Source organism: Kwoniella dejecticola, chromosome 8, assembly GCF_000512565.2.
Source record: "Kwoniella dejecticola CBS 10117 chromosome 8, complete sequence".
NCBI classification, from domain to species: domain Eukaryota; kingdom Fungi; phylum Basidiomycota; class Tremellomycetes; order Tremellales; family Cryptococcaceae; genus Kwoniella; species Kwoniella dejecticola.
The window spans coordinates 660,785-682,246 of record NC_089308.1 but is presented as its reverse complement, the minus strand read 5'-3'; the positions used below and the strand labels follow the sequence as shown (position 1 = coordinate 682,246).

Below are 21,462 nucleotides of genomic sequence, written 5' to 3'. Positions count from 1 at the left end.
CAATGGTGTAAGTCGCGTGTCGAGTTGTCGTATCCGTTGTCGTATTCGTATTGCGTGTATACGTGTGTCGTGCGGTCGAGATTGTGAGGTAAGGAGACAGAAGTAGATGACAAGATTATCAGCAAACGAACGATGGAACAGGTATGAAAGCGACAATCATCAGAGTCGCCAGATCGACAAAAACGATGCGACCATGTGTCTTTAATCTTTGGAGATTGGAGTGGAGATTACGATATGAATGAAAAAGTAATGATGAACGGAGTTCGTATGTGTGATGTATGTATATGTTATATCCGCGAAACAAATAATGAGAATCAATTGCGCCAATGATATGCTTATTGCGCTTCCGTTTCTCGTCTGCTGGTCTGCTTGATTGCAAGAAAAACGCAGGATAGGCAGGGTTTGGACGAAATGGTATGGAAGTAAAATAAGGTAGATGGAAGATCGTGAAGTATGAAAACACATGCGATGCCTTGCCTGGCTATTCTAAATGGGGATATGGTGATCTCCAATGGAATGGTACTCGTGCAAGTAGACTCACAGTTTATGATGATGGATCAAAGAGTAATCTTATTGCTAATGTGGTTCTTTTCTCTTATTCCCCAATATGGTGCTTTTCCTTTTCGTTTGTCGATTTGATCCGATTTGCTTGCTTGTTGATCAAGTCGAAAGAGAGGCAGGCGAGGCGAGGTACGAGTGTATTGTATGTCTCAGGTAACTCAAGAATGCTATTCGTCTACCGCATCAAATCAAAATGCGAGATTGTCGTTTCCGTCTCAGTTTCAGGTCCCAGAGGTACCGCAATGAGTCCGCGCGATGTCCAAAAAGAGGTTCTCCGTGTATCTGTGACTTCTCCTCTCTTCTACCTTCGATCTTTCCTCTAAAGGGTTTTGAGACGCGTGTTATATGTAATAGTTGATGGGATGTTGGCAAAGCGATGATCAGTCGGCCGAAGCTGTGCAGAACTGAGGTAGCGAATTGATGAATCCCAACGACGGCGATCTGTATTTATGTCGTTATGCTAGTGTGAGTTTGATGGTACAGATCTGCCGATGAGGATGTTGAATGATCAACGCAAATTCGAGAATGGTTCTGTTGATGGAAGATAGGTAATTAGGTAGGTAGGTAGATAGATAGATAGATAGATAGATAGATAGTTGGAAGTCGGATAGACTAAGAACGGGTGATCCGGTGTAACTGGTCTGTTCTATCTGGTATCGTGTTGGACTTGATCAGTAATGACCAAGTCTTTCTTATTTGCGTAAAGCGTAAAGAAGAGCAGTCGAGCCAGTCTAGTGGGTGACTCAGATATCGGTGTACTTTTGAGCTAACTCACGATAAAAACCTAGATTCGCGAACGCAGACGCAGACGAGGGGGAAGTAGATATAAGGAGATGATCAAGGGCAAGGCAAGATGAGTAAAGGTCGACTGGAAACCAGACTAATGAAAATCCAAAAAGACGTGCCGGACTAAAATAGTACGGTTCTCGTTTTGCCTTTGCGGGGTATGTATAAAGAATGCTCAAGAAGGAGCAGGCAGAGGGGCAGGGGGCCAAGGGTATAGTAGTGGATGTTTAGATATGCCTATGACTCTTTTTACGAGAATACGAGAAATCATCGGCTGGTGGTGGGTATCTCGTATTTTAGGGTGGATCCTGCAAAAGATGAGTTACCACGTTGGTATTGGGTCCCATCAAATCCGCATTCGCATTGCATTTGCCTTTGCATTCCCTTATCTCCTTCAAAGGGTGCTAAAGGAAATCTGTGCTCTCTTACCGTATTTCCTGTGGGAGGACACGCTTGGATGCTTGGATCTTGGATACAGTAAAGCATCGGCATCGCATCTGCACCAGAATCAAAGGCAGGACCAGGATCAGGATCATCAGTACCTTCACTTGAATTAGCTCCAATCCTTAGCGTGTTTTGGATTTTGTATCTTGCATATCGCAAATCGCATATCGCCGGAGGTAATCTTGCACCGTGAAAAGACAGCAAGACAAAGGCAGAAAGAGAGAGGTAAGGTAGAAGAAACACGTCACTGATTTTGGCTGGTGTTCCACTCCGCAGCAGCCACATCTTATTTTTATTGCACAACCTGCGAGGCGTTCAGGGATTTCACCTTTATTACCTCACTCTGTTTTCATTTATCTGATTTGATTAAAATCTTTCATCATCTCATCAGTTACCTGATTAAAAAATCGATCATACGGGTCATACGGGTCATACGGTAAGTAAGATACATACATGTGCAGCTGCAGCTCTACCGCTTTGGTACACCTGCAAACGTGGACGAAAGACGAAAGGCGAATCGGACAACGGAGTGGAAATAACCGAATTGAAATGATCAACATAAAATACTCGATTTATCTATCTGCTATGGCTACTCGTCCTCGTCCTCGTTCTCGTTCTCGTATTCGGTTCACTTCTCTCCGTTGCTCATTTCATCCCGCTCATTTCGACGTCTATGCATATGTATATAATATGACCTGTACAGCATGCGCAGTGTAGTGGAGCCATCAGCCGTGTGCAGCCATGAGGGTCCCGCCGGCCGCGGGTGGGTAAGAGAGAACGGGACGCATCAAAGTGCTTTCTTTGGTAACTTGTCGGATTCAATTTTGCATGAAATTTCCTCACTTCATGCCGAGAAAATCGCATCTCAATACAGAACACCCCAACCCCACCCACACCGTCCGAGATAAACCCTTAAGGAGGGGGTGGTTGATCGAAAACACAACACGCTAAAGGGCCAACGAGGTGATCGAAAGCTCGGAAGCTCGGATATCTTAGTTCCAAACTCTTATCCCTATCCCTAGTGCGATTGCGTGTGGTGCTACGGCAACTAACGATTCCAAAGGATCTACCAGGCTCAACAAGTGATTGTGTGATGCTCGCATGTCCACGCACTCCACTCCTGTTCTTTCGGATCTCGCGTTCGCTGGTTACAGTGGTAATTACTAGTCCTCCCCCACGTTTATATGCCGCGTGGCGGATGGTGCATGGTGCATGGTGTTGGCGAATGAGGCAGGAGCAGGAGTAGGAGTACGACCTGCTGTCGAATAATGAGTGGATGCCAGACTACAAATGTGCAATATTTGACCTCATGAAACGTTGCCTACTGACCACGGACAACCTCTAACTAAAAATTGTCATAAAACGGCGATTCAGGCGCTTAACCAGACCGTCTTTACTTTTCGTCCTTCGCTCTATACGTCTAGCTAGCGCACGCAGATCCAAAGCCCATAATCCCCATCCAAATCGCAATCACAGTTGCTTCGCAGTTGGCTGGTCAGTATGACACGAACACCAGTAGGTGAACGATTAGTGCTTTCAGTGCTCTCGACGATACTAGTGGGAGTATGACGGCCCACAACCCCATTGGATCCGACACGACACGACATGACATGACATGACATAAAATGCATATGCGGAGTGATCAAGTCAGCTCCTAGGAGACATAACATGATTTCGATCTGATTTGATTTGATTTCGCATTCGGTTCAACATATATAATATCTATTTACAAGTTATATAACATGTTTCTTGATGTTCTATGCACATTTTGATCTCGGTTCCAACTCATGGCGGCCTATCTCCTTTCTCGGGGTCTTCTACGAGTCGCCCGTTTGTGCTGATTTGAGTTGATTACCATAAGTTACATACATGATTGTGTGATTGTCGCTGATTGTGTTGAATGTGCTGATTGTCTTTGCGATGGTCTTCAATGCGATATCTCGATCCCTAAGGGATCTGTCCTAATTTGGTTTCGTCTCTCATATTCTTTGGATATGACTTCGTAATCCCCCGTCTTCCATCCATCCGTCACAACCTTATTTCACCATCTGCCTCTAAGATCTTCTGGCGAACTCACTGGCCGACAAGCCCAATTCGAACGTCGTTCTGAATGCTTTGGTAGGAACGACCAGTTTCTGGCTCGTCTTCTTCTTGCCTCCAGCCATAAGACCGTTCGGGGGCGAATCAGTGAGTGATCGATTGAACAAAGCTCTCGAGAGGGGTTGCGATTTAGGTAATCTAGGTGTGAATTCGTTCGCATTCGGTCTGTTCTGAGTTGTGGTAGATGTCAATGGGGATAATCCTCGTACCCTGGCTCGGGAGGCTGAAGAGCCAGTAGGGGGATTGGCGAAGATCTTGGGATATCGAGATGATAATGGTTTGATATCCGAGGAAGAGGACGAAGCTTGGCTGGAAGATGTCGAAGGTGGTGTGTGCATAGACGATGCGGATGGGACAGCAGGAAGAGCCAAGGGTTTCGATTCGGGCGAGAATGAGAAGTCTTCAGTGGATGAAGACATGAACTCTTTCTCGGATTCAGTGGGCGAACCTTGCTCATCGTGTTCGTGGTCGCTGGAATAACCGGAGTTGGAGTTCGAGTGCTCGGTAGATGACGAGGGCGAAGATGAGGATTGATCGGTGAATCGTCGGGAAGATGGCCCAGACTCGGGTGATGTGAGAGAAGACGGGTGCATTGTGTCGAATAGATCAGGAGTCCTTCGAGCGGAAGCGAAGAGTATCAGGTTGTTGATTGAGTGCTGAAGACCATAAGCAAGTCAGCGAAAGGTATTTTGGCAGATGGCAAACCAAAAGCAGCTTACGAGAAAGGCTTTCGACCTAGACGGGGTTCACGCGGTGCCGGTATAGCTTATACGCTGATGCGTTGGCTGTCAGACGATGTCTAATGATTGGTTCGAGATGAGTTGTATTTTCAGTATTTCGAGGATCGTGATTGGAAGATAATCAAGTGAATAGGAGAGAATGTGATTGATCAAGACTGATCCTGCAGTAGTCGATGGAAATATATATGCGTGGATGGCGCTTGGAGTATGTATTGGGATGACGTTGATGGCAGGCGATCGTCAGCTCAAAAGTAGGTTGTTGGCAACGTGTTGTCTTTGATGTTTGGAGCACTACAGTTGATTAGACTGTGTCGATACTTTTTTTGGGGAGAGGTAGGTTGGTAGGAGTTGTCGTTTGCTGGAAACAGGTGATTAGTTGGGGACCCCTCTTTTGTTGGAGTATGTATGTATATGAGGAGAAGAAAGGATGAGGATGTGAGCAGATGTACACGTAGTGCATCTCAGTAGATGATCAGCGATGCATGCCCAATGTAATAATTTCGGTGTCGGTCACCGTGCTGATGCTTTGATGGTTTTGACGCTTTGGGGTAAAGAACCAAATAAACCCTTAGTATAATTCCATCCCCAACAATTTGGTACTTACTCGCAGGACAAAGTTTGCTTCGTTCATGCGGGGCACCTGCCACTGCGTGTCCGGCTTTTCCGCATTAGGTCGTTAGGTTGTATTCTAGATTCTTTGGGGAAAAAAGGTACGGTGCGCGTGAGCGTCCATCTGTGAGTACGGCCGCCAAGCAAAGACCGCGTCTTACGTATGCCTGTGGAATCGAGCGTTAATTATTATGGCGCTTTGACCTGCGTCCACAACCGACTTGGAATGGACGACAAAGGAGCTCGCTTCGACATCGACATCGACAAACAGCGCATCTGGTGAACTTTCATAGCGCATATAAGATATGCTGACATGTCTGAAGGGGTGTGAACTTGAAATCGAGCTGCACTATCCTTCCTTTATAGACTTCATCGCACTTTGACAGAGCTTTCTCTTCCTACTTACAAAGGATCAATTCTCCTGTCATCCCCTATCGAATTCAAGGCGTTTCGACTGAGGAGATCGTATCTTGATCCTCATGATTGAGTCTGGGAGGTAAGAGAAGGTCCTTGGGATTATGCTAATCATAAGGCATGCTCAGAACGAAGGAGAAAGAGAAAGACGAGACAGGCAGGGGTTTTATCGTCACTTACTGACTTTACTGTAACAATCATTCTGGTTTCGCACATCCACCTAATCGTAACAACGTTTCATTTTTATGGTTTCTCACTGATCTTCCTCTTCTCATTCTGCTACACACTATTGACAATTCACACATCAGACAAACAGCCTAGCCCATCTGATCTATTCGCTCCTTAGTCTCGATTGAACCTACGGTCTTTCTTCTATGGAATGGTAAATAGGGACCAAACGATCCGATATACACAGCATACACGCAACACACACACAACGTCAAACAAGGCAAAATACACAATTAACGTTCCTCGACTACCATCAGTGGCTTGTCACAACCCGAAATCGGAGAGGATAGATATAACATACATCCGCATTGGTCATATCCATACATCGGAATCAAGCTAAAGTTTCTGCCCTCCAAGCCTCTATCGGTCACCAAACTGTTGACCACTGTCGCGAATCGTAACGTTCACTCCAGCTGGTCTGTGTGATTTTTCTTCCCACTATCGAGCCTCGCAAAACTCATCTTTCCACATCTTTGCCTTCTCATCAAGCGATCCGTTCGAGTATTCTCCATTGTTGCTGCGGCTCCGACTGTATCTGTATCCCCAATATACCTATCATCCAACTTACCTAATCTACTTACTGTCATTACTCGAGCAAGATGGGCGGTCCAGCATCCCGTAAGATATTTCGACGAGATCAGTCGGCCTCTAATTCCGCTTCAGCATCGACGACCCCCTTCTCCATCTCAGATACGTAAGTTCCCTGATTTGAAGATTGCGAGACAAGCAAAGTCTGACGGCTGTGGTTTTTCCAGCTCTCCTCTTTTCTCCTATGGGTCATCGAGTTCATCTAGCACCTCTTCGCCCTGGACAGCAGGCTACGCCAAACAGTCAGACGGGTACGACGAGACGCTTCACTTGACCTCAATTTCAAATTCCTCCATCGCCTTCAATATCACCGGTAAGCGTTTCAGTGTCCACAGCTTCCCACGCAAAGGAGGGTTTTTTGCATATCAAATACCATATAGGCTGATATGACCCAACAGCTTCATCGCTCACTCTCCTCGTACCGTCGTTCGAGAATTGTCAAGCAACACTATCCATCAACTCATCCTCACCCATTCCTGCATGTTCCAGCCCCGTCTCGACCTCTTCTTCAGAGGTCATACCTTTCACACTATACAACCTGCCGACGGGCATGCACAGCGTCCGGTGGGATTCAGGCATCGTGCCGAACGGCGAACAAGTGATATTCTGGGGTATCGACGGGACGCGACCGATCGAGTCGAACGGATATTCCAATATCACCATCGATGACGCTTTCAAGTCTGTTGAAGATGTTAATGTCGGTCTGAGATTCGAGGGGGACTGGACACATCTCAACCCGAATACGCATTCTGATGCGCTGAGCGAAAGTGGTAAACTCGACGGAGACTTCGACAGGACGTTGGCTTTGACACAAGGGAAAGGAAGTGCAGTCACCTTCTTCGGATCTGGTACGCGCTGCTTCTGTTGCATTCGGCTTTAAAGTCAAGTCAAGCGGGTATTAACGAGAAGGTTTTCTTAGGATCTGCTGTCTACATATATGGGACGGTCGGACCTGATTATGGATCAGCTTCAGTCTCGCTCAACGGACAAATGGTAGCTTCATCTCTCAATTTGACAGTAAGCTAGCCCCAAACTTGAATGTCCAAACCAGATACTTTTACTAACAGCCTCCTCATCGAATGTAGTCCCCATGGCAGATGCCTTACGAGCTTCTGTGGTTCCAAACGGGACTGGACGCCTCGCAAACTAATCAAGTGGTGATGACCAATCTGGGTGATAAGAAGATGGCTCTGGATTTCGTTATTCTCACCACCGATGCAGAAACGCTTTCTCAACTGTACGTCAGAGCTCCATCATCGTGCTTGTACTCGATTTCGAATAATCTTTTTCGTGCTGATCTCACAATTCCCCTTATAGAGCCTCTGGCGGATCCGACGAGTTCTTCTCAAGTCTCAAAGGCAAGCTGATTCTCGGTGTCGCCATCCCCGTGACCGTCCTCGTCCTCCTTACTTTGCTCACAATATGGATATTCCGCACACGACGTCAAGGCAGCAGACGAGGAAGGAGCAATTCTCGGGAATCCCAACGTAATCTCCGTCCAGCGTTCGCTTCACCTTCTTCCGACCGAGAGAAAATGGGCGGGAACGGTAACGCTCGGAGCGATTCCTCTCGATCGGTAATCTCGTTCGATGACGTGTTTGTGTCGTATGACGAAGCTCTACAGCAGCGTCTCAGTGAAAGATGGAGATCGCCTACAAGTCCAAGCAACTCCAATACCCCTCCTACTGCCACGACTCGGTCGCCTAGATCGCCCGAAGGCGGTACAGGTACTGGCACGAACGTTAGTGGTCATACGGGAATAGGAGCCGCTATGGGCTTGACCAATCTACCTGAAAATACAACGACGATGACGTTCACGACGTCTTCGCCTGATCGAGTCCGATCTTTACTCGGTTCGCAGTACGCCGCGTCTACAGCCGCACCTGACTCGAGGCGTGGTACAGCTTTGCCTGCCTATACGCCCGAAGGGACTTATGTATCCCAATTTACACCTGTCACAGTCACGGGCGGGCGTAATGATCATTCGCCCATTACGGCTTATGAGACCCTTACTGGGACTACTCCAACCAACACGAATCCTTCAAACGGAAATTCCATTCCAGCATCATCGGTGCAGAGTACACCAGCTCAAGCTTCGACCACCGCACCAGGTCAGGGACAGGGACAAGGACAGAATACGACTCGATTCCCTACTGCTGCAGAAGAGAAAGCCGCGCAGTTAGCGATATTCAGGAAATTCGAGAAAGATGAGAACGGTGGTATCACACCGACGACGACCGTTGCTGGAGCTGGACCCGGAGGGTTTACTACGACTTCGACTTCGACGCCACCTCAAGCTGGTCCTTCATCAACGAACAGACATTCTGATACTCCGAGCGATATAATGAGTGTATTCGGTACTGCGCCCGGATCAGAAGGTAGACTATCTACTTTGACAGATTGGACAGCAGCTACACCTACTACATTACATCATTCCCCTTTCCTCCTTCTTCCAGGTAGCGAGATGGATAATTATCCTCTACCACTCCCTATCAATACAACAGCTCCTCTCAATTTGTCAAACGGTCCACCAAGAAATCCCAAGAGTAGCTTTCCTTCAGGGGCAGGTGCGGGTGCAGGTGCAGGACACCCTGTAAGACCTAAAGTAGAAATGACTTTCCTTGATAACCCAGATTCGACCTCGACCGCAACCCAATCTCACTCTCAAGCGAAAAATCAACCGAAACATTCCCATCCATTCTTGATCTCACCCGCACAAATCCACCCTTCCACTACCACCCCTTCCACCTCGAGAATCCCTCCTCCACCATCGTCGTATCCTACTTCCGCTATACCCCAAACACCATCAACGACGAGCGAATATACCCAACACACAGAATATACGACCGGACAAGCTCAAGCTCAGGCTCAAGCCCAAAAACATCAACAGCAACAGCAACAGCAACAGCAACATCGAAGAAATCAGTCAACTTCTTCAGCATGGACGGCCAAATCGGCTGCTCGGCCAGATTCAGCGATTATACCTTTTGAGAACTTCTTTAGTGGGGTGCAAAGGCGTCCCACTAGGGACTAGGGATTGAGTCTGGTGATCTCGTTGTTTCAACGCTTTGACCTTTGGTTTCACTAGTAATAGATCCATTTCAGTTCAGTTTAAACCTTGTAGGTTTCGTATCGTTTCCTTTCCGTCCCTTCACTTCGTTCCCTCAATTTCATTCCATGCTTGCTTCAAGTGTCGGATCGAGCCACCCCGAGTACAGTATATGTAGTCTGTAGTCTGTAGTCTGTAGTCTGTAGCCTCAGCCCCACCCTTATTCCCTATACACCCAATGATATAATATTTTAAAGCCTTCGTTACCAACCTATGCATCCGGAATTATCATTCGACCATGCTAATGCTTAATGCCTCTGTGTAAACGGAGAGATTGAGATTGTCCAGACGATGCATAGATCTCTGAGCTTGATAAATGGTGATTTTATAGATCTATCGGAACGGATTAAGATATCATAGTATGCATACAACGTTGATTAGGGATATAAGGCAGGCTCTATCTGTATGAGCGAAGGAAATGTAGTGTACAAGAGGGTCTTGTCGTTGATATTATTGCATCAGCGGTCGAGTGGAATTCAGCCGGAAGAAGCTCACATGACTGTTCGAACGAGATACATTTGGTGTCAGCTGGCGTACTTATACCGGACGAGGGAGAGAAAGAGAAGGAGAAGGAGAAGGAGAAGAAAGCACAAGAACGGAAAGCCAGGATGTAGGTAGTGAGTACTTGTCCTCGATGTGGCGTGGGATGTGGGATGATTACAGATGCAGCAATGATGATGGCATACGTACGCGTACAACATCCTTTTTCCGGGGGCGCGAATGGGTCGGCTGATTTACCTGAGGAGCCCCATATCGAGGGGAGCTGCGAGTGATGAAGTGAGGGTAAATTAGCGTTCGTCTGCATGATACTCGATATTCGTGGTGAATATCGGCATGACCATAGGTAGAAGACCCGATGAGACCTGGCATGACCATAGGTACACGATAGGACAGGATCAAGAACGAAGTAAGGAACCGTAACGAGAAGGATTGAAAGAATGAGGATGGACTGAAGAATGGGCTCAGGAAAGAGTAGGATGACGAAGAGAACCGTCGTGTTGACGCACCATAGGATCCTTGGTACTCGTACAATACTTCAACAACCCCAGACTGGCCTCGCTGACCCTTACTCTGGGTCTAGCCAAATCATCTCTCAGCCTCAAGTTGTGTTCTGTCAATCTACGTAATTTCAATTCGGCCATTGATTGTTTATGCCCCTTGGGTCGGATCAATCTGCCCTGCGCTTGTCCTCCTGCTGCAGCAGAGGTCGGTATATGGGAAGTCGAGTCTGATACGCCTAAGCCGTCTTGAGAGGGTGTATGGCCGTTCATCGGTTATGATAAACGAGTGCAAGACTTTTGAATATCGAAGGTCGTTCCAGGAAGATAGCAGTAGTAGAAGGAGGGTTTGAGGTGACGTGAGTGAAGTCGTAGATGGGCAGAAGGTATACTGGTTATATTATACTGTTGATGCTTGTTCTGTTCTGTTCTGTTCTGGCGGGACTTTAATCTTGTAGTGGCTCCGAATTATTTGTCCTCCTGAGTGTTTGTGGTACGTCTGGTCGTGTATTTGACGCGATGAAACCTGATGAAGACGAACTACGATGAGAAGGGCTTAGTCGATTATAGCATTAATGTACATCGAAGAAGGATGCTATACTACTGTGTCAACTTTCTTATTGTCTTTCGAGCACTCACGCCATGTTACCTAAAGCAGTACGAAGACCAAAGGATACTCAGGAACGATCAATCATGCATGCATTCAATTGTTTACCCTGAACTAGCGTATTGTATGTGCGTATGTGCACTACCTGGATGGCGGAATCAATTTGCTTGTTGTTGAGCTTATATGGGTGACTTATTTACATGTTGTTCTACCAAATTCACGCGACACGACACGACACGACACCGAAGCAAAAGTCTGAAATGTTCAAGATATCTATCAGCAGTCTCCGCTCACTCATCTTCCACTTTCCTCTCTCCATAGATGGACTCTTATATCATCAACTCAGCAGCTAGATCGTGTATTTCATGCAGCTCATGCTTCCTCTCCGTCTTCGACGCCCACCTCTCAACTCTGTTAGAAAGATGCACGATTCGCGATTTGTCTGCTTTCTCTACTCCTTCCACCCTTACCGTCTCAATTACCCTACCCAATCCTACCCATCCTTCTGTTCTCACTCGCCCACTCACACTACCCTGGCACCCAATCTATCCTCCCGCCACCCCTCCATAGCCGATCCCTCTGCGGATCGCGCCCCCTGCTCTTACGTCCCATGTATAAGCGGTACCCATTGGAGGGGTATATCGACCCCACTTCCCTCGTCCGATCATTCTCATGAACTGTGCAGGTGATCAGAGCGGAAGGCTGACTTTGATATAAGCCGGAGGTTTCGATGTGACTCCTCTTATCCTTTGGATGGGGGAGGTATGAAGATACCTTGACTCGGGTTCAGGACATCTCGTACCGTGTTGTACGAGTACGTATATGATTGTTGTTGTAGATTATTTAGTCATTCATGCTGAGTCTTCAACACTGGATGTATGCTACATTCATTGATACTGTTGCTACTCTAGTGGTGGCACTGTGAATGTATGCGAATCGCTATAGCTGTACATCACATGGAATAGGACTCTGATCATCGTATCATTATGTCAAACTTCTTGAGCATAGGATCCAAGACCGAGAAACGCTGCCGAATCGCTTGGCGAGATAAGTCCCCTAGCCCTATTCATTTTCCGGTTGATCTTGGCATTCTGTTTCATCGTTGCACAGCACAGCCTGACACTCACTCAACATGGGATCCTTTCCTGGAATATGTATAAAGGAAATGCAGGCTGGTTACATGCATCCGTGAATACTCAAACCTTCAACAAGGCTTTATCTTTATCTGCTCTGCATTACTATCCCTTATAAAACATACACCCCACTCCGGCTGCAGCATTGAGGACTAGCACAATCTCAAGGACTACTAGTCATACACACATAAGAGCAACCGAGGCGAGCGATAGACAAGATGGATAAACCTCATTATCAACAGGCAAGTCATACGTTCCCAAGCCGTCTGATTCCCAGATGACCTCGCCAGAGATCTGACAACTATCGTTTCCTCATCGTAGAATGGACCGGGTCCAGGGATGTATCAGGCGTCTGATGGGAACTGGTATCCGGTCAGTCAGATGCCTCAAGGACATGGACATGGGTATGGTGGTCAACAGGGCTCTTTCTATGGACAATAGTGAGTCTGCACCTGCATCTGCATCTGGGTCAGTCTTCGCGTCAAAGTTTGCGACTGCGTATCAACCACATGATCCTCATTTTAAACGACCGCACGACCTCCTTCAGACGTTTCTGGTTTTGTATTGATCCACATACCGTAGTGGCCAACAACAACCTATGCAACCTGGTCCTCAGCCCGTGTACATCCAACAACAAAAAGCCGATAATAATACGGGATGTTGGGGTGAGTGGTCTTGCCTTTCTTTTCTTTTCTTTTCTTTTCCTTTCCTTGCCTTTCCTCTACTGCCTTATCCTTTCAGGTGAATCCGCTCCAGACATCTACATACCCACACTCCTCCTCGAGTTCATGATCATCACGCTCGAGAAACACAGAGCTTACAAATGTCTTATGCGAGTAGCCGGTATTTGCGCGGGTCTATGTTGTTTGAACCTCGGTCTATGTCTTTGCTGAAGAATCAATCCCTCCTACTCCTTGATCTCTGCCGCACAACTCGTCGATTCTTTCGCCCTGTCGCGCTGCGCTCCGTTCTCTATTTTCTTTCGATACACGCATACGAGTGATACTGTTGTAACATCCGGACTATGAATAAACTAGATGTTGGACCCAACTCATCGGACTACTGCGGAAATCGCGGTAACTGAGTAACAAAGTAATGTTCGGTCATGGTAATAACGTTATGATTGACGCATTTGGACTTTGTACCTTTGCGACTTTGCCACCCATTCCCAACGACACAGCCTCTTGGCATTTCTATTTTACATATCTTCGTGTTCAGTCTTTCCTTTCTCACATCGATTTGAACCATCACATTATTTTCGTCTCTGACATACACTATATTACTCACCTTCAGCGATTCGAATAGCTGGCTCACTGGTCACTCAAGCAGAAATATTATAACAACCAAACTGAATCGACTTTGTCCAAACTTTAGAAAGAGATTAGAACCAAATAAAGATGAACAAACCGAATTACTCTGTAAGTCCAGGCCGCTCAATTCGTATGTCAAGGGACACGTTATGCTGATTATTATGTATCCACATTATCGACGGACGGATTACTTGATACGACAGAACGACCAAGGCCAACAGCAGATGTATCAGGCCTCCGACGGAAAATGGTATCCCACAAGTGCTATGCCGCAGGGATGGCAGCAACAAGGAGGATACGGACAACAACAGCCATAGTGAGTTGATGATGACAACAACTCAATGCTTCCTGGCTCCGCGCCCGCCGCACGGCTGCGAATAACGCAAAAAAAAACAAATAAAGACAAAAACACAAAGTATACAAGCCTAGCTGATTCATTGCTCTTTCTGTACAGCGGCCAACAACAACCGATGTACCCCAATTCTCAACCTGTCTATGTTCAGCAGCAAGGAGGACGAGGCGCAGGAGCAGGAGCGGGTATGGGTATATTTGGTGAGTCAAGATTCTTTCAATCCGCCTACATATCATGCATCTACCTTCCCTCCTACATCGTCCCTCATCCCTCCCCTTTGTCTCCGCTTCGTCCCCTCCTCTTCTTCCCTCGTTCCCTCCCCTCTCCCCTGTGGCCCGTTCGAAGCAACGAGTCTCGTTACCACCGTGCTTGGCCATCAACTCTGCCTGAACCTTTCTCTGTCTTGCTTTCGTCTGATGTCGCCCCGTCGAACCACCTCGCCTTGTCTTCTTCTTATTCCGCCTCGTCTTCTTCCCATCTCGCCGTCTATCTCTATCTTCTCGCCGCACATCCGTCTGCGAATGATGCTGACGCTTCAAATACGTGCTTAGCCGCACTATGTGGTGCTTTACTATGTTTCGACCTCGGTGCATGCTGTTTCTAAAGGTAAAACGCGAAACATAAATCGATGTAAGACGATCTCGGACAGAAATAGATGAATGAACTGTATGTAATCAATGTCGACATGTATAACCAGTCTTCCACTCGGCTCTCAAAATCCAAGAACATCTGCTTGTATCGTGCTTAGGTCACGGGCAGCTTGGGCGGGAGGGAAAGCAGTCAAGCATAACCGAGTGATTACGATAGTATGCGGATAAGTTCGAAGCGAGATCCTGCTCAGAGATCTTTTCTATCTAAGGAGACATACGATGAATAGTCCATGAGCTCATCTTCGCACTAGCTCTCCGGTATACGGACTACCAGAGAGAACAAAGCAATCGGATCGAGTTTGATTGGCAGGAAGCTGCATGGGCAGGGTACTCGGGTATTGCGCTGATGGGTAAAATGACAACTCACTGGACTTTTACGGATAGTCGGAACATCTTGCCCGTAGCTTCGTGGACTATTGTCTCTTCCTTTGCCTCCGGCCTCCATTAAGTTGTGAGAGCCACGGCTTGTTGAAGATGTACTAAAGAGCATCGTTAAGTTAATCGACCTTCGTATTGTCGATGTTCTTCTCCTTAAGATATGATTGTACACATCGGCACCGTGCACGACTTGAGCATTATCGCGGAGGACTTGGAAGCAGTTTAATATCCAATGTCTGCATCGCTCCGTCATTTAGCCGAGGAGGTCTCGCATCATTGTTTTGTGCATGTTGACATACAACAGCTGTCGGATGTCAGTAGCCTTCATGAAGCATTGCTCAATATCTCATGTTCGCTTGATGCAGTCATCGTTCGGAGCTTGAACCTCTGTCGGTTTGCAGTCGTCGTCTGAAGTGCTATAATGTAACAGCATAATAGCTTGACACCTCGGCTAAAGTAAAACCCGACTACGACCTAGTTCGACCTCCACCCTCACTTCGCAAGTCGCTCAGAAGACACCATCAGTCAACGTCAACGAGACTTTTGTGCAAAAATTAGACCCTTGCGTCGACGGAAAAGGGAGAATGACATCCGCCGCAGCCGACATGCCTGACCCAAAGCCAGAGCCCACCGTCGAGCAACCCAGTCCAGCTTCGAAGGCTTTCATAACCCATCTATCTAAATACGCTTATCATCAAACATCACCAATCAAGCTCGCTACTATATCGGAACATGCAAGACCATCAAGCGCAAGACTCGGGTCTACATCTCCTCCGAAGAGGAGAATACCGATCGTAGAGCTACCTCACTCTCCCAGGAAGCGAGCACGGACGACTTATCGACCGCCTGTGGATTTGGGCAGTGATCAGGATCAGGACAGGGGAAGCAGTAGAACCTCACCTCGCAAGAAGGCCATAAGACCGGTGAAGGACGAGTTTATACTCGATGATGCGATTGAAAATGATAGTGCCAGTGGGTGTATGAGTGGGACTGCAAGTGGGAGTGATTATGAAGAACCTCCGAATAAAGTGAACGGCACGAAAAGATCGAGAAAAGGGAAAGAAAAAGAAACGAGCACGCCGGTGACGACACCTAAGAAAGGTAAAGGCAAAATACCCAGAGGCTACGCTCCGCCTGAAGCGTATGAGCACTTGAGGCCTGTAAATGATCTTCTGGAGGATGGGCTCGATAGTGAGTTGGCTTTGTTATCACTCCCGTCCAGGCCGCAGATCGGGACTTGTAGTGTTGTTGAGACGGCATTGCGGAAGCTGATAGATGTCTGGTCGACTGCAGTCCTCTTCTGCGGTATAAAGTGAGTCATTCGTAGGTCGAAGTGACGAAGTCCGGAGCGCAATTGTTGACCAAGTCGTGGTTCATGGCAGCCCAGGTCAGTCCGAGATTCGACGCGACACACAGCTCGACAGCCAATACTCTAGCTGATTTGCAATTTGCCGCACAATATCAAGGCAAAAGGTCATCTACGATGGGGCATCATTTCTCACATCCAACGAACAAATTCTGGGTGAGCTACTTGCAACGTTGTTGGCCTTGATCTTGGTCATGGGTAATAACTGATAAAAGACGGTATATAGCGATCGCTTCATCAATCAGGTTTGTGTTACTCACAATTCGTGTGGGTATCGAGCTGATTTGCACGGCAAATGTCAGGTCTGACCCCTAGATTGCTCGATCCTACGGAAGACCATAAGATGCTAGAATACAAATATGGTCTGGTGAGTACTTTTCACTCAGTCTCCGAACCCACTGATCACTCCCATAGCGGAGGACAAGGACGGGGCGCAAGCACTGACACCCGGTATGGTATACAGACCAATCTAGTCGACAGACCTACATCTGAGGTACGACACAAATCCTCATGTACTTCAACTTCGGCTTGGACGCCATTCCACGCCATGTGTGTAGCAAGTATAGCTGATGTGAGGACCATACATAGCAATCTGAGTTATCGACGGTCGAGATGCGACTCAACGTCTTCTACCTGACCCAGAAGTTCCTCAGATATCGACCGCGTGTGGTGTGTTTCGTCGGTAAGAAGATATGGGATGTATATGAGGGTGTGGTGCGCAAGACGGCTGTGCCGATCGTGCGGAATCGTTACCAAACGTACTCTGATAGAGTCGGACAGACACATGAGCACGAAGTAGACCCGCCGACGTCAGCTTCGCCTGGGAATCAGACAATGGTGAAGATGGACATGAAGCAGGTCAAACAGGAGGCAGATGCAGAGGCCCAGGCGGAGCATGAAGAGACATCCACATCTGCAACCGAAGCGATCACCACGTCTGCCAGCGTAGTCAAGGTAGAACAGATCAATACCCCAGACTCGTCGTTATCGCCTCTTCCTTCGCAGGAGGCTCTCCTCGATACCGAGGTCAAGGTCAAGAGCGAAGTCGCAGTACCCGAATCGAATGGTTTGTCCAAGAAGGCTAGATCCACAAAGACTCCGCCAGACCCGTTCGACGCCACTAAACCGCGTAGATACCGAATACCTCATCGTAATGAAGAAGGAACATTAGAGGGATATACGTATTTCTGGGTGGTACCCAATACGTCAGGCTTAGAACGTACTCCTGTACGTCTGCCTCGCCTTTCTACAGCCCATCGTAGTGGTTGAGTGCTAACAGGCCTCGCTGATTTTTGATATACTCTATTGCTATTGCACTATTCAGCTGTCAGACCAAATCGTCAACTTCACTGCGCTCAAACGATTTCTACATGCTCTGAAAAATGGCTGGGATCCTTCCGACTCTAGTGATCAGTATCAGGCTGGGGTGCAGCAGGAGGATATTGGATGGAAGGAGATTGATCTTCCTGGCGTGCAATTTACTGTTGAGCAGATGAGAAAAGTGGTTGTCAGCAATAATAAGTGAATAAGGGAAAAAGTGATCTGGATATATCGAACCTGATCTCAAAGAGCTTTCTATCTTGTTGGGCAGGTCCGTCAAAGTCAAGGATAATACACGGGTCATTCGCCATCGATACTTATTGGATACTACGGCACAATCTAATGCATGCATAATCACCATGTATCTATGCCGTGCAACATGTAGCAGGGCAACTGAGTCGAATGATGTGAGAAACAAGTCAGCAGAGACGTTTTAATGTATTGTGTACTATACATTGCATGGTATACATGTGCTCCGTTCTAGGAACTCTTTAGTCCGAGTCAGAGACGATCTCTTCCTCATCACTCGCTTCTTCGCCTTCTTTGATCTTCATACCCCACCCACTACCATTCTTCCTCTCTACGAACAACACCCCTCCGGACTGCTTGATGATATTCCAATACTCTTCTCCATTGACAGAGGTAGCCTCGATCTCTCTCCTGGGGAAAGACGTGACAATCTCGAATCCCCAATTGATGTTCTCCAATTTATCATCTTCGAATCCTTCGGGAGGACTATCCACCACGACACCCGCTCCTTCCGCTCCTTCTGCATCAGCCAGGAGAGTATCGATGAATACGAACAGACTCAAAGTCGAGGTCGATCTCTTGAAAGTCTTTCTATGTCTTTCGGAAGACAATGGAGTCCTGATCGCGACTTTCACACCGTCTGTTTCTCCAGCTTTGCCTTCGGGGAAGAAAGTGGGTACAAGATGCTTTTTGGCGTATTTCCTCCATATCTTTCGATTTTGCTCGTACTTCTGCTTTTCCTCCCGTTCCCTCTCTTTGCGTTGCACTTGGATTCTCTCAAGTTCTTCTTTCTGGCGTTGGATCTGCATTTTCTCCCGATCTTTCCTTTCGGCTTCCTTGAAGGCTTTGTCTTGCTCTTCCCGCAGGTGTCTTGCTTCTTCCAGACTCAACCGCTCTCGTTTCAGCCTGTTCAAGAACGGTGTAACACGGGGTAAGATCGTGGTGGTGAGGGTTTGTAGGATGTTTGAAGCGGATGTCGTGGTCGATGGAGATCCGCTTAGGGTAGTCAGGATCGTCAATTTGGGAGTGGACGAGTTGGGGACTGGTAAGAGCGATAAGAAGGTCAAGGAGGGGTACGTCGTTAATAAGAGAGTTTGAGCAACTGTAAGATAGAATCAAGTAGAACCAGTCGAATCAGGGTCATTGTCAGTATCTTCATCGGATGGAGACACGAGTGATGTGATAGGATATAATTTATGAGTAACGAGCTCCTCACTCACCCTGATATCCCTCTCTACTGCTCAGATCTGCTCCCCAAACAACTACGTCTTTTTCCTTCAGCGTCCGAACGAGCTCTTCGTCTGTCAGGACACTCTTCTTGAACTCTTCGTCATTCTCGTGTTCCCCGCTGACAACTACCACAAGACCCAATCTACCCTGTTTGCGTAGGTGTTGAACGAATTCCCTGTATGGGCCGATGTAGAAGTCCGGTAAGTTGCCTTGCGATGCGGAGCATCGGGTGGAGGTCTCTAAATCGCGTATGAATCGAAGACTCGTAGTAGTCGGGTCTTCTGTGCGACGAAGATTGGCAGATGTAGACGAGGAGGAGGGTGGTAAGAGGAACGAGGGGAGGCGAGGCAGCAGCGAGAGTGGAACGAAAGTGCGGACTGGACAGTACAACATCAGGGAAATAGTACAATCGGGTACCGTCAGCAGGGAATTTTGAGAGCAATGAGAATGACAGTGATCTTAGGCCGGTTTGTGAGTTCGGACATACTGATGAAATACCATATCCCTCCGACGATGCCCCAGACTATGGATATTGGCCACACTATCAGACCCCATAATCCGAGACCTACGTTGGCAGTGTTACCTCCGGGTCCGACAGGAGACCTGGGAGGTCTTGTGGGACCAGATAGCCGCCTTGTGCCTGCCGGGTGACGAGGTAAGAATGGATTATGATCATCAACTTCCAAGCGAGACATCATAGGCCTGGTTCCTGACGAAGAGGTCCGTATCGAGGATGACGGGGATGCGGAAGTTGTATCGTTCGGTACGTCCGATGCGGCGGTCCCCATCGAAAAGATCTGCTCGACGGTGACCTGCTCATCTGATTAGCACTGTGCTGAGGCTCATCAGAAGAGCAAAGTCCAAAGAATGGTGCACTTGAAATGGGAGTCCGAAACAACTCGAGTCAAGCCAGGTCGACTCACCTGTACATTCCACCCATTCTCCCTCAATAACCTTTCGTCTCGCTCTTTCTGCGCGGGAGTGCTAGAGGCAGTCACTGCCAGAAGTTGCTGGAGCGCTTCTTGCTGCGATGGACTGAGAGACATCTCGGAAGCTCTGGCCTGCCTTCAGAATGCAGATTCATATATAGCAAGACAGTACGATGTGGGGACAGTGAGATGAAGCAAGCAGGCAGCAGGATGGCCCGTTGGCAGTTACACGTTAACCGGCTCCTGTCACGTGTTACAATTGGAGACCCCACACGTAGCTTGTATTGTAGTACGCCATGGACCGGCTACTCGAATTACCCATCATCTCCTCGGAATCACTGTACAGGTAACTCTTCTTCGACGTTCACCCGTGCTCATGCGATGTCCACGCCTGCTGCATTCGTCCATCAGCTGTGTCAGCATCCACTCAGCGAGCCTTCCATTCAAGGTAGTAAGACAAGTGCTCCTACGAATCCGAGTTGGATCTGTTGTGATAAAGGTGTTTCTTCGCCATTAGCCGCCCCCTCGCCTGAAAGACCGTGTTTACACCTGCAGCAGATTCGCAACAGACTGAACCAACAGGAGATATTGCAACTCGAGATGAGTCAAGTATGGGGATCCGGTGGCGTTGAGCTCTGCGGGGATGATCTCGGTGACATGCCCTTCTTCAAAATCATGCCGCCATTACGTATTGCCACCATCAACAAAATTGTATAAGCCGCACCCAAGCAAAGCCGACCAAGTCTTAGCATGGACTAGATAAAACGCTGTTCATACAGCGTGTTATCTGTCCGAGCGCATTACGACCAAATGAGGTCTTTCAAGCTCCGCAAAACAGCTTTCGAGAAGGTCAGTCTGCGCTCCGTTTCTGCTCCTCAGCTGAGACAGGTGGCAGGTGACCAAGCATTCACAACAGCCTCTGGCAGCTCTGCGACCTATGACTATGACGGACAGCGTTTCCTCCCCGTCGACCGAATCATCTTCACGAGTCCCACCGACAACGACACATAAGGACGAGGCGCCGAGCCCATCAGATGGCGAAAGACAATATCAAGAATGTCAATCTCGCCGTGATTACAGAAGAACCTCTTCTTTGGGAGAATGGCATATCTTCGGTAACCGCAGTGGCTACTTTGGTCCAGATGATGATGACTCCTCCAACACGGTCATATTCAGGGCGATTGACCTCATTCGTGCGGGCGCCACTTGGGTTGTATTCGCAGGTCGTTGGGGGCTGGGCTTGAAGATCCAACATACCCACATCAACCGAGCGTTCTCAAGTTAACGAAATTCAGCTCATTCAGAGAAGATTTTCCGGAGGATATTATATTCTGGGAATCGTCCCGCGACCTCATTCGCAG

At 47.8% G+C, this 21,462-nt stretch overlaps 8 protein-coding genes across 8 annotated transcripts; 5 read left to right on the top strand and 3 right to left on the bottom strand.

Moving 5' to 3' along the window:
* Positions 1-3,845: 3,845 nt before the first annotated feature.
* On the bottom strand, positions 3,846-4,484 carry I303_106573 (uncharacterized protein; the record flags this gene model as incomplete). The annotated part of the gene is made up of 1 exon (XM_018411430.1): positions 3,846-4,484. One exon carries the CDS (start codon positions 4,482-4,484, stop codon positions 3,846-3,848), a length of 639 nt encoding a protein of 212 aa, XP_018259242.1.
* A 1,997-nt stretch (positions 4,485-6,481) lies between these two features.
* I303_106572 (uncharacterized protein) lies at positions 6,482-9,504 on the top strand (the record flags this gene model as incomplete). Its single annotated transcript, XM_018411431.1, has 6 exons — positions 6,482-6,576; positions 6,638-6,783; positions 6,869-7,318; positions 7,390-7,487; positions 7,556-7,707; positions 7,788-9,504. The coding sequence occupies 6 exons, from the start codon at positions 6,482-6,484 to the stop codon at positions 9,502-9,504; spliced, it is 2,658 nt and encodes an 885-aa protein (XP_018259243.1).
* Positions 9,505-10,070: 566 nt separating this feature from the next.
* I303_106571 (uncharacterized protein) lies at positions 10,071-10,850 on the bottom strand (the record flags this gene model as incomplete). Its single annotated transcript, XM_065969401.1, has 3 exons — positions 10,071-10,078; positions 10,270-10,342; positions 10,587-10,850. 3 exons carry the CDS (start codon positions 10,848-10,850, stop codon positions 10,071-10,073), a joined length of 345 nt encoding a protein of 114 aa, XP_065825473.1.
* Positions 10,851-12,535: 1,685 nt separating this feature from the next.
* I303_106570 (uncharacterized protein) lies at positions 12,536-13,210 on the top strand (the record flags this gene model as incomplete). Its single annotated transcript, XM_018411433.2, has 4 exons — positions 12,536-12,559; positions 12,639-12,757; positions 12,900-12,982; positions 13,059-13,210. The coding sequence occupies 4 exons, from the start codon at positions 12,536-12,538 to the stop codon at positions 13,208-13,210; spliced, it is 378 nt and encodes a 125-aa protein (XP_018259245.2).
* A 504-nt stretch (positions 13,211-13,714) lies between these two features.
* Positions 13,715-14,583, top strand: I303_106569 (uncharacterized protein; the record flags this gene model as incomplete). The annotated part of the gene is made up of 4 exons (XM_018411434.1): positions 13,715-13,735; positions 13,831-13,943; positions 14,082-14,179; positions 14,531-14,583. The coding sequence occupies 4 exons, from the start codon at positions 13,715-13,717 to the stop codon at positions 14,581-14,583; spliced, it is 285 nt and encodes a 94-aa protein (XP_018259246.1).
* A 1,029-nt stretch (positions 14,584-15,612) lies between these two features.
* Positions 15,613-17,898, top strand: I303_106568 (uncharacterized protein; the record flags this gene model as incomplete). Its single annotated transcript, XM_065969400.1, has 8 exons — positions 15,613-16,198; positions 16,301-16,319; positions 16,424-16,529; positions 16,600-16,618; positions 16,676-16,740; positions 16,837-16,866; positions 16,962-17,600; positions 17,698-17,898. 8 exons carry the CDS (start codon positions 15,613-15,615, stop codon positions 17,896-17,898), a joined length of 1,665 nt encoding a protein of 554 aa, XP_065825472.1.
* Positions 17,899-18,184: 286 nt separating this feature from the next.
* Positions 18,185-20,218, bottom strand: I303_106567 (uncharacterized protein; the record flags this gene model as incomplete). Its single annotated transcript, XM_018411436.1, has 4 exons — positions 18,185-19,044; positions 19,163-19,549; positions 19,660-19,984; positions 20,096-20,218. The coding sequence occupies 4 exons, from the start codon at positions 20,216-20,218 to the stop codon at positions 18,185-18,187; spliced, it is 1,695 nt and encodes a 564-aa protein (XP_018259248.1).
* A 693-nt stretch (positions 20,219-20,911) lies between these two features.
* Positions 20,912-21,386, top strand: I303_106566 (uncharacterized protein; the record flags this gene model as incomplete). The annotated part of the gene is made up of 2 exons (XM_018411437.1): positions 20,912-20,950; positions 20,997-21,386. The coding sequence occupies 2 exons, from the start codon at positions 20,912-20,914 to the stop codon at positions 21,384-21,386; spliced, it is 429 nt and encodes a 142-aa protein (XP_018259249.1).
* Between the last annotated feature and the right edge of the window lie 76 nt (positions 21,387-21,462).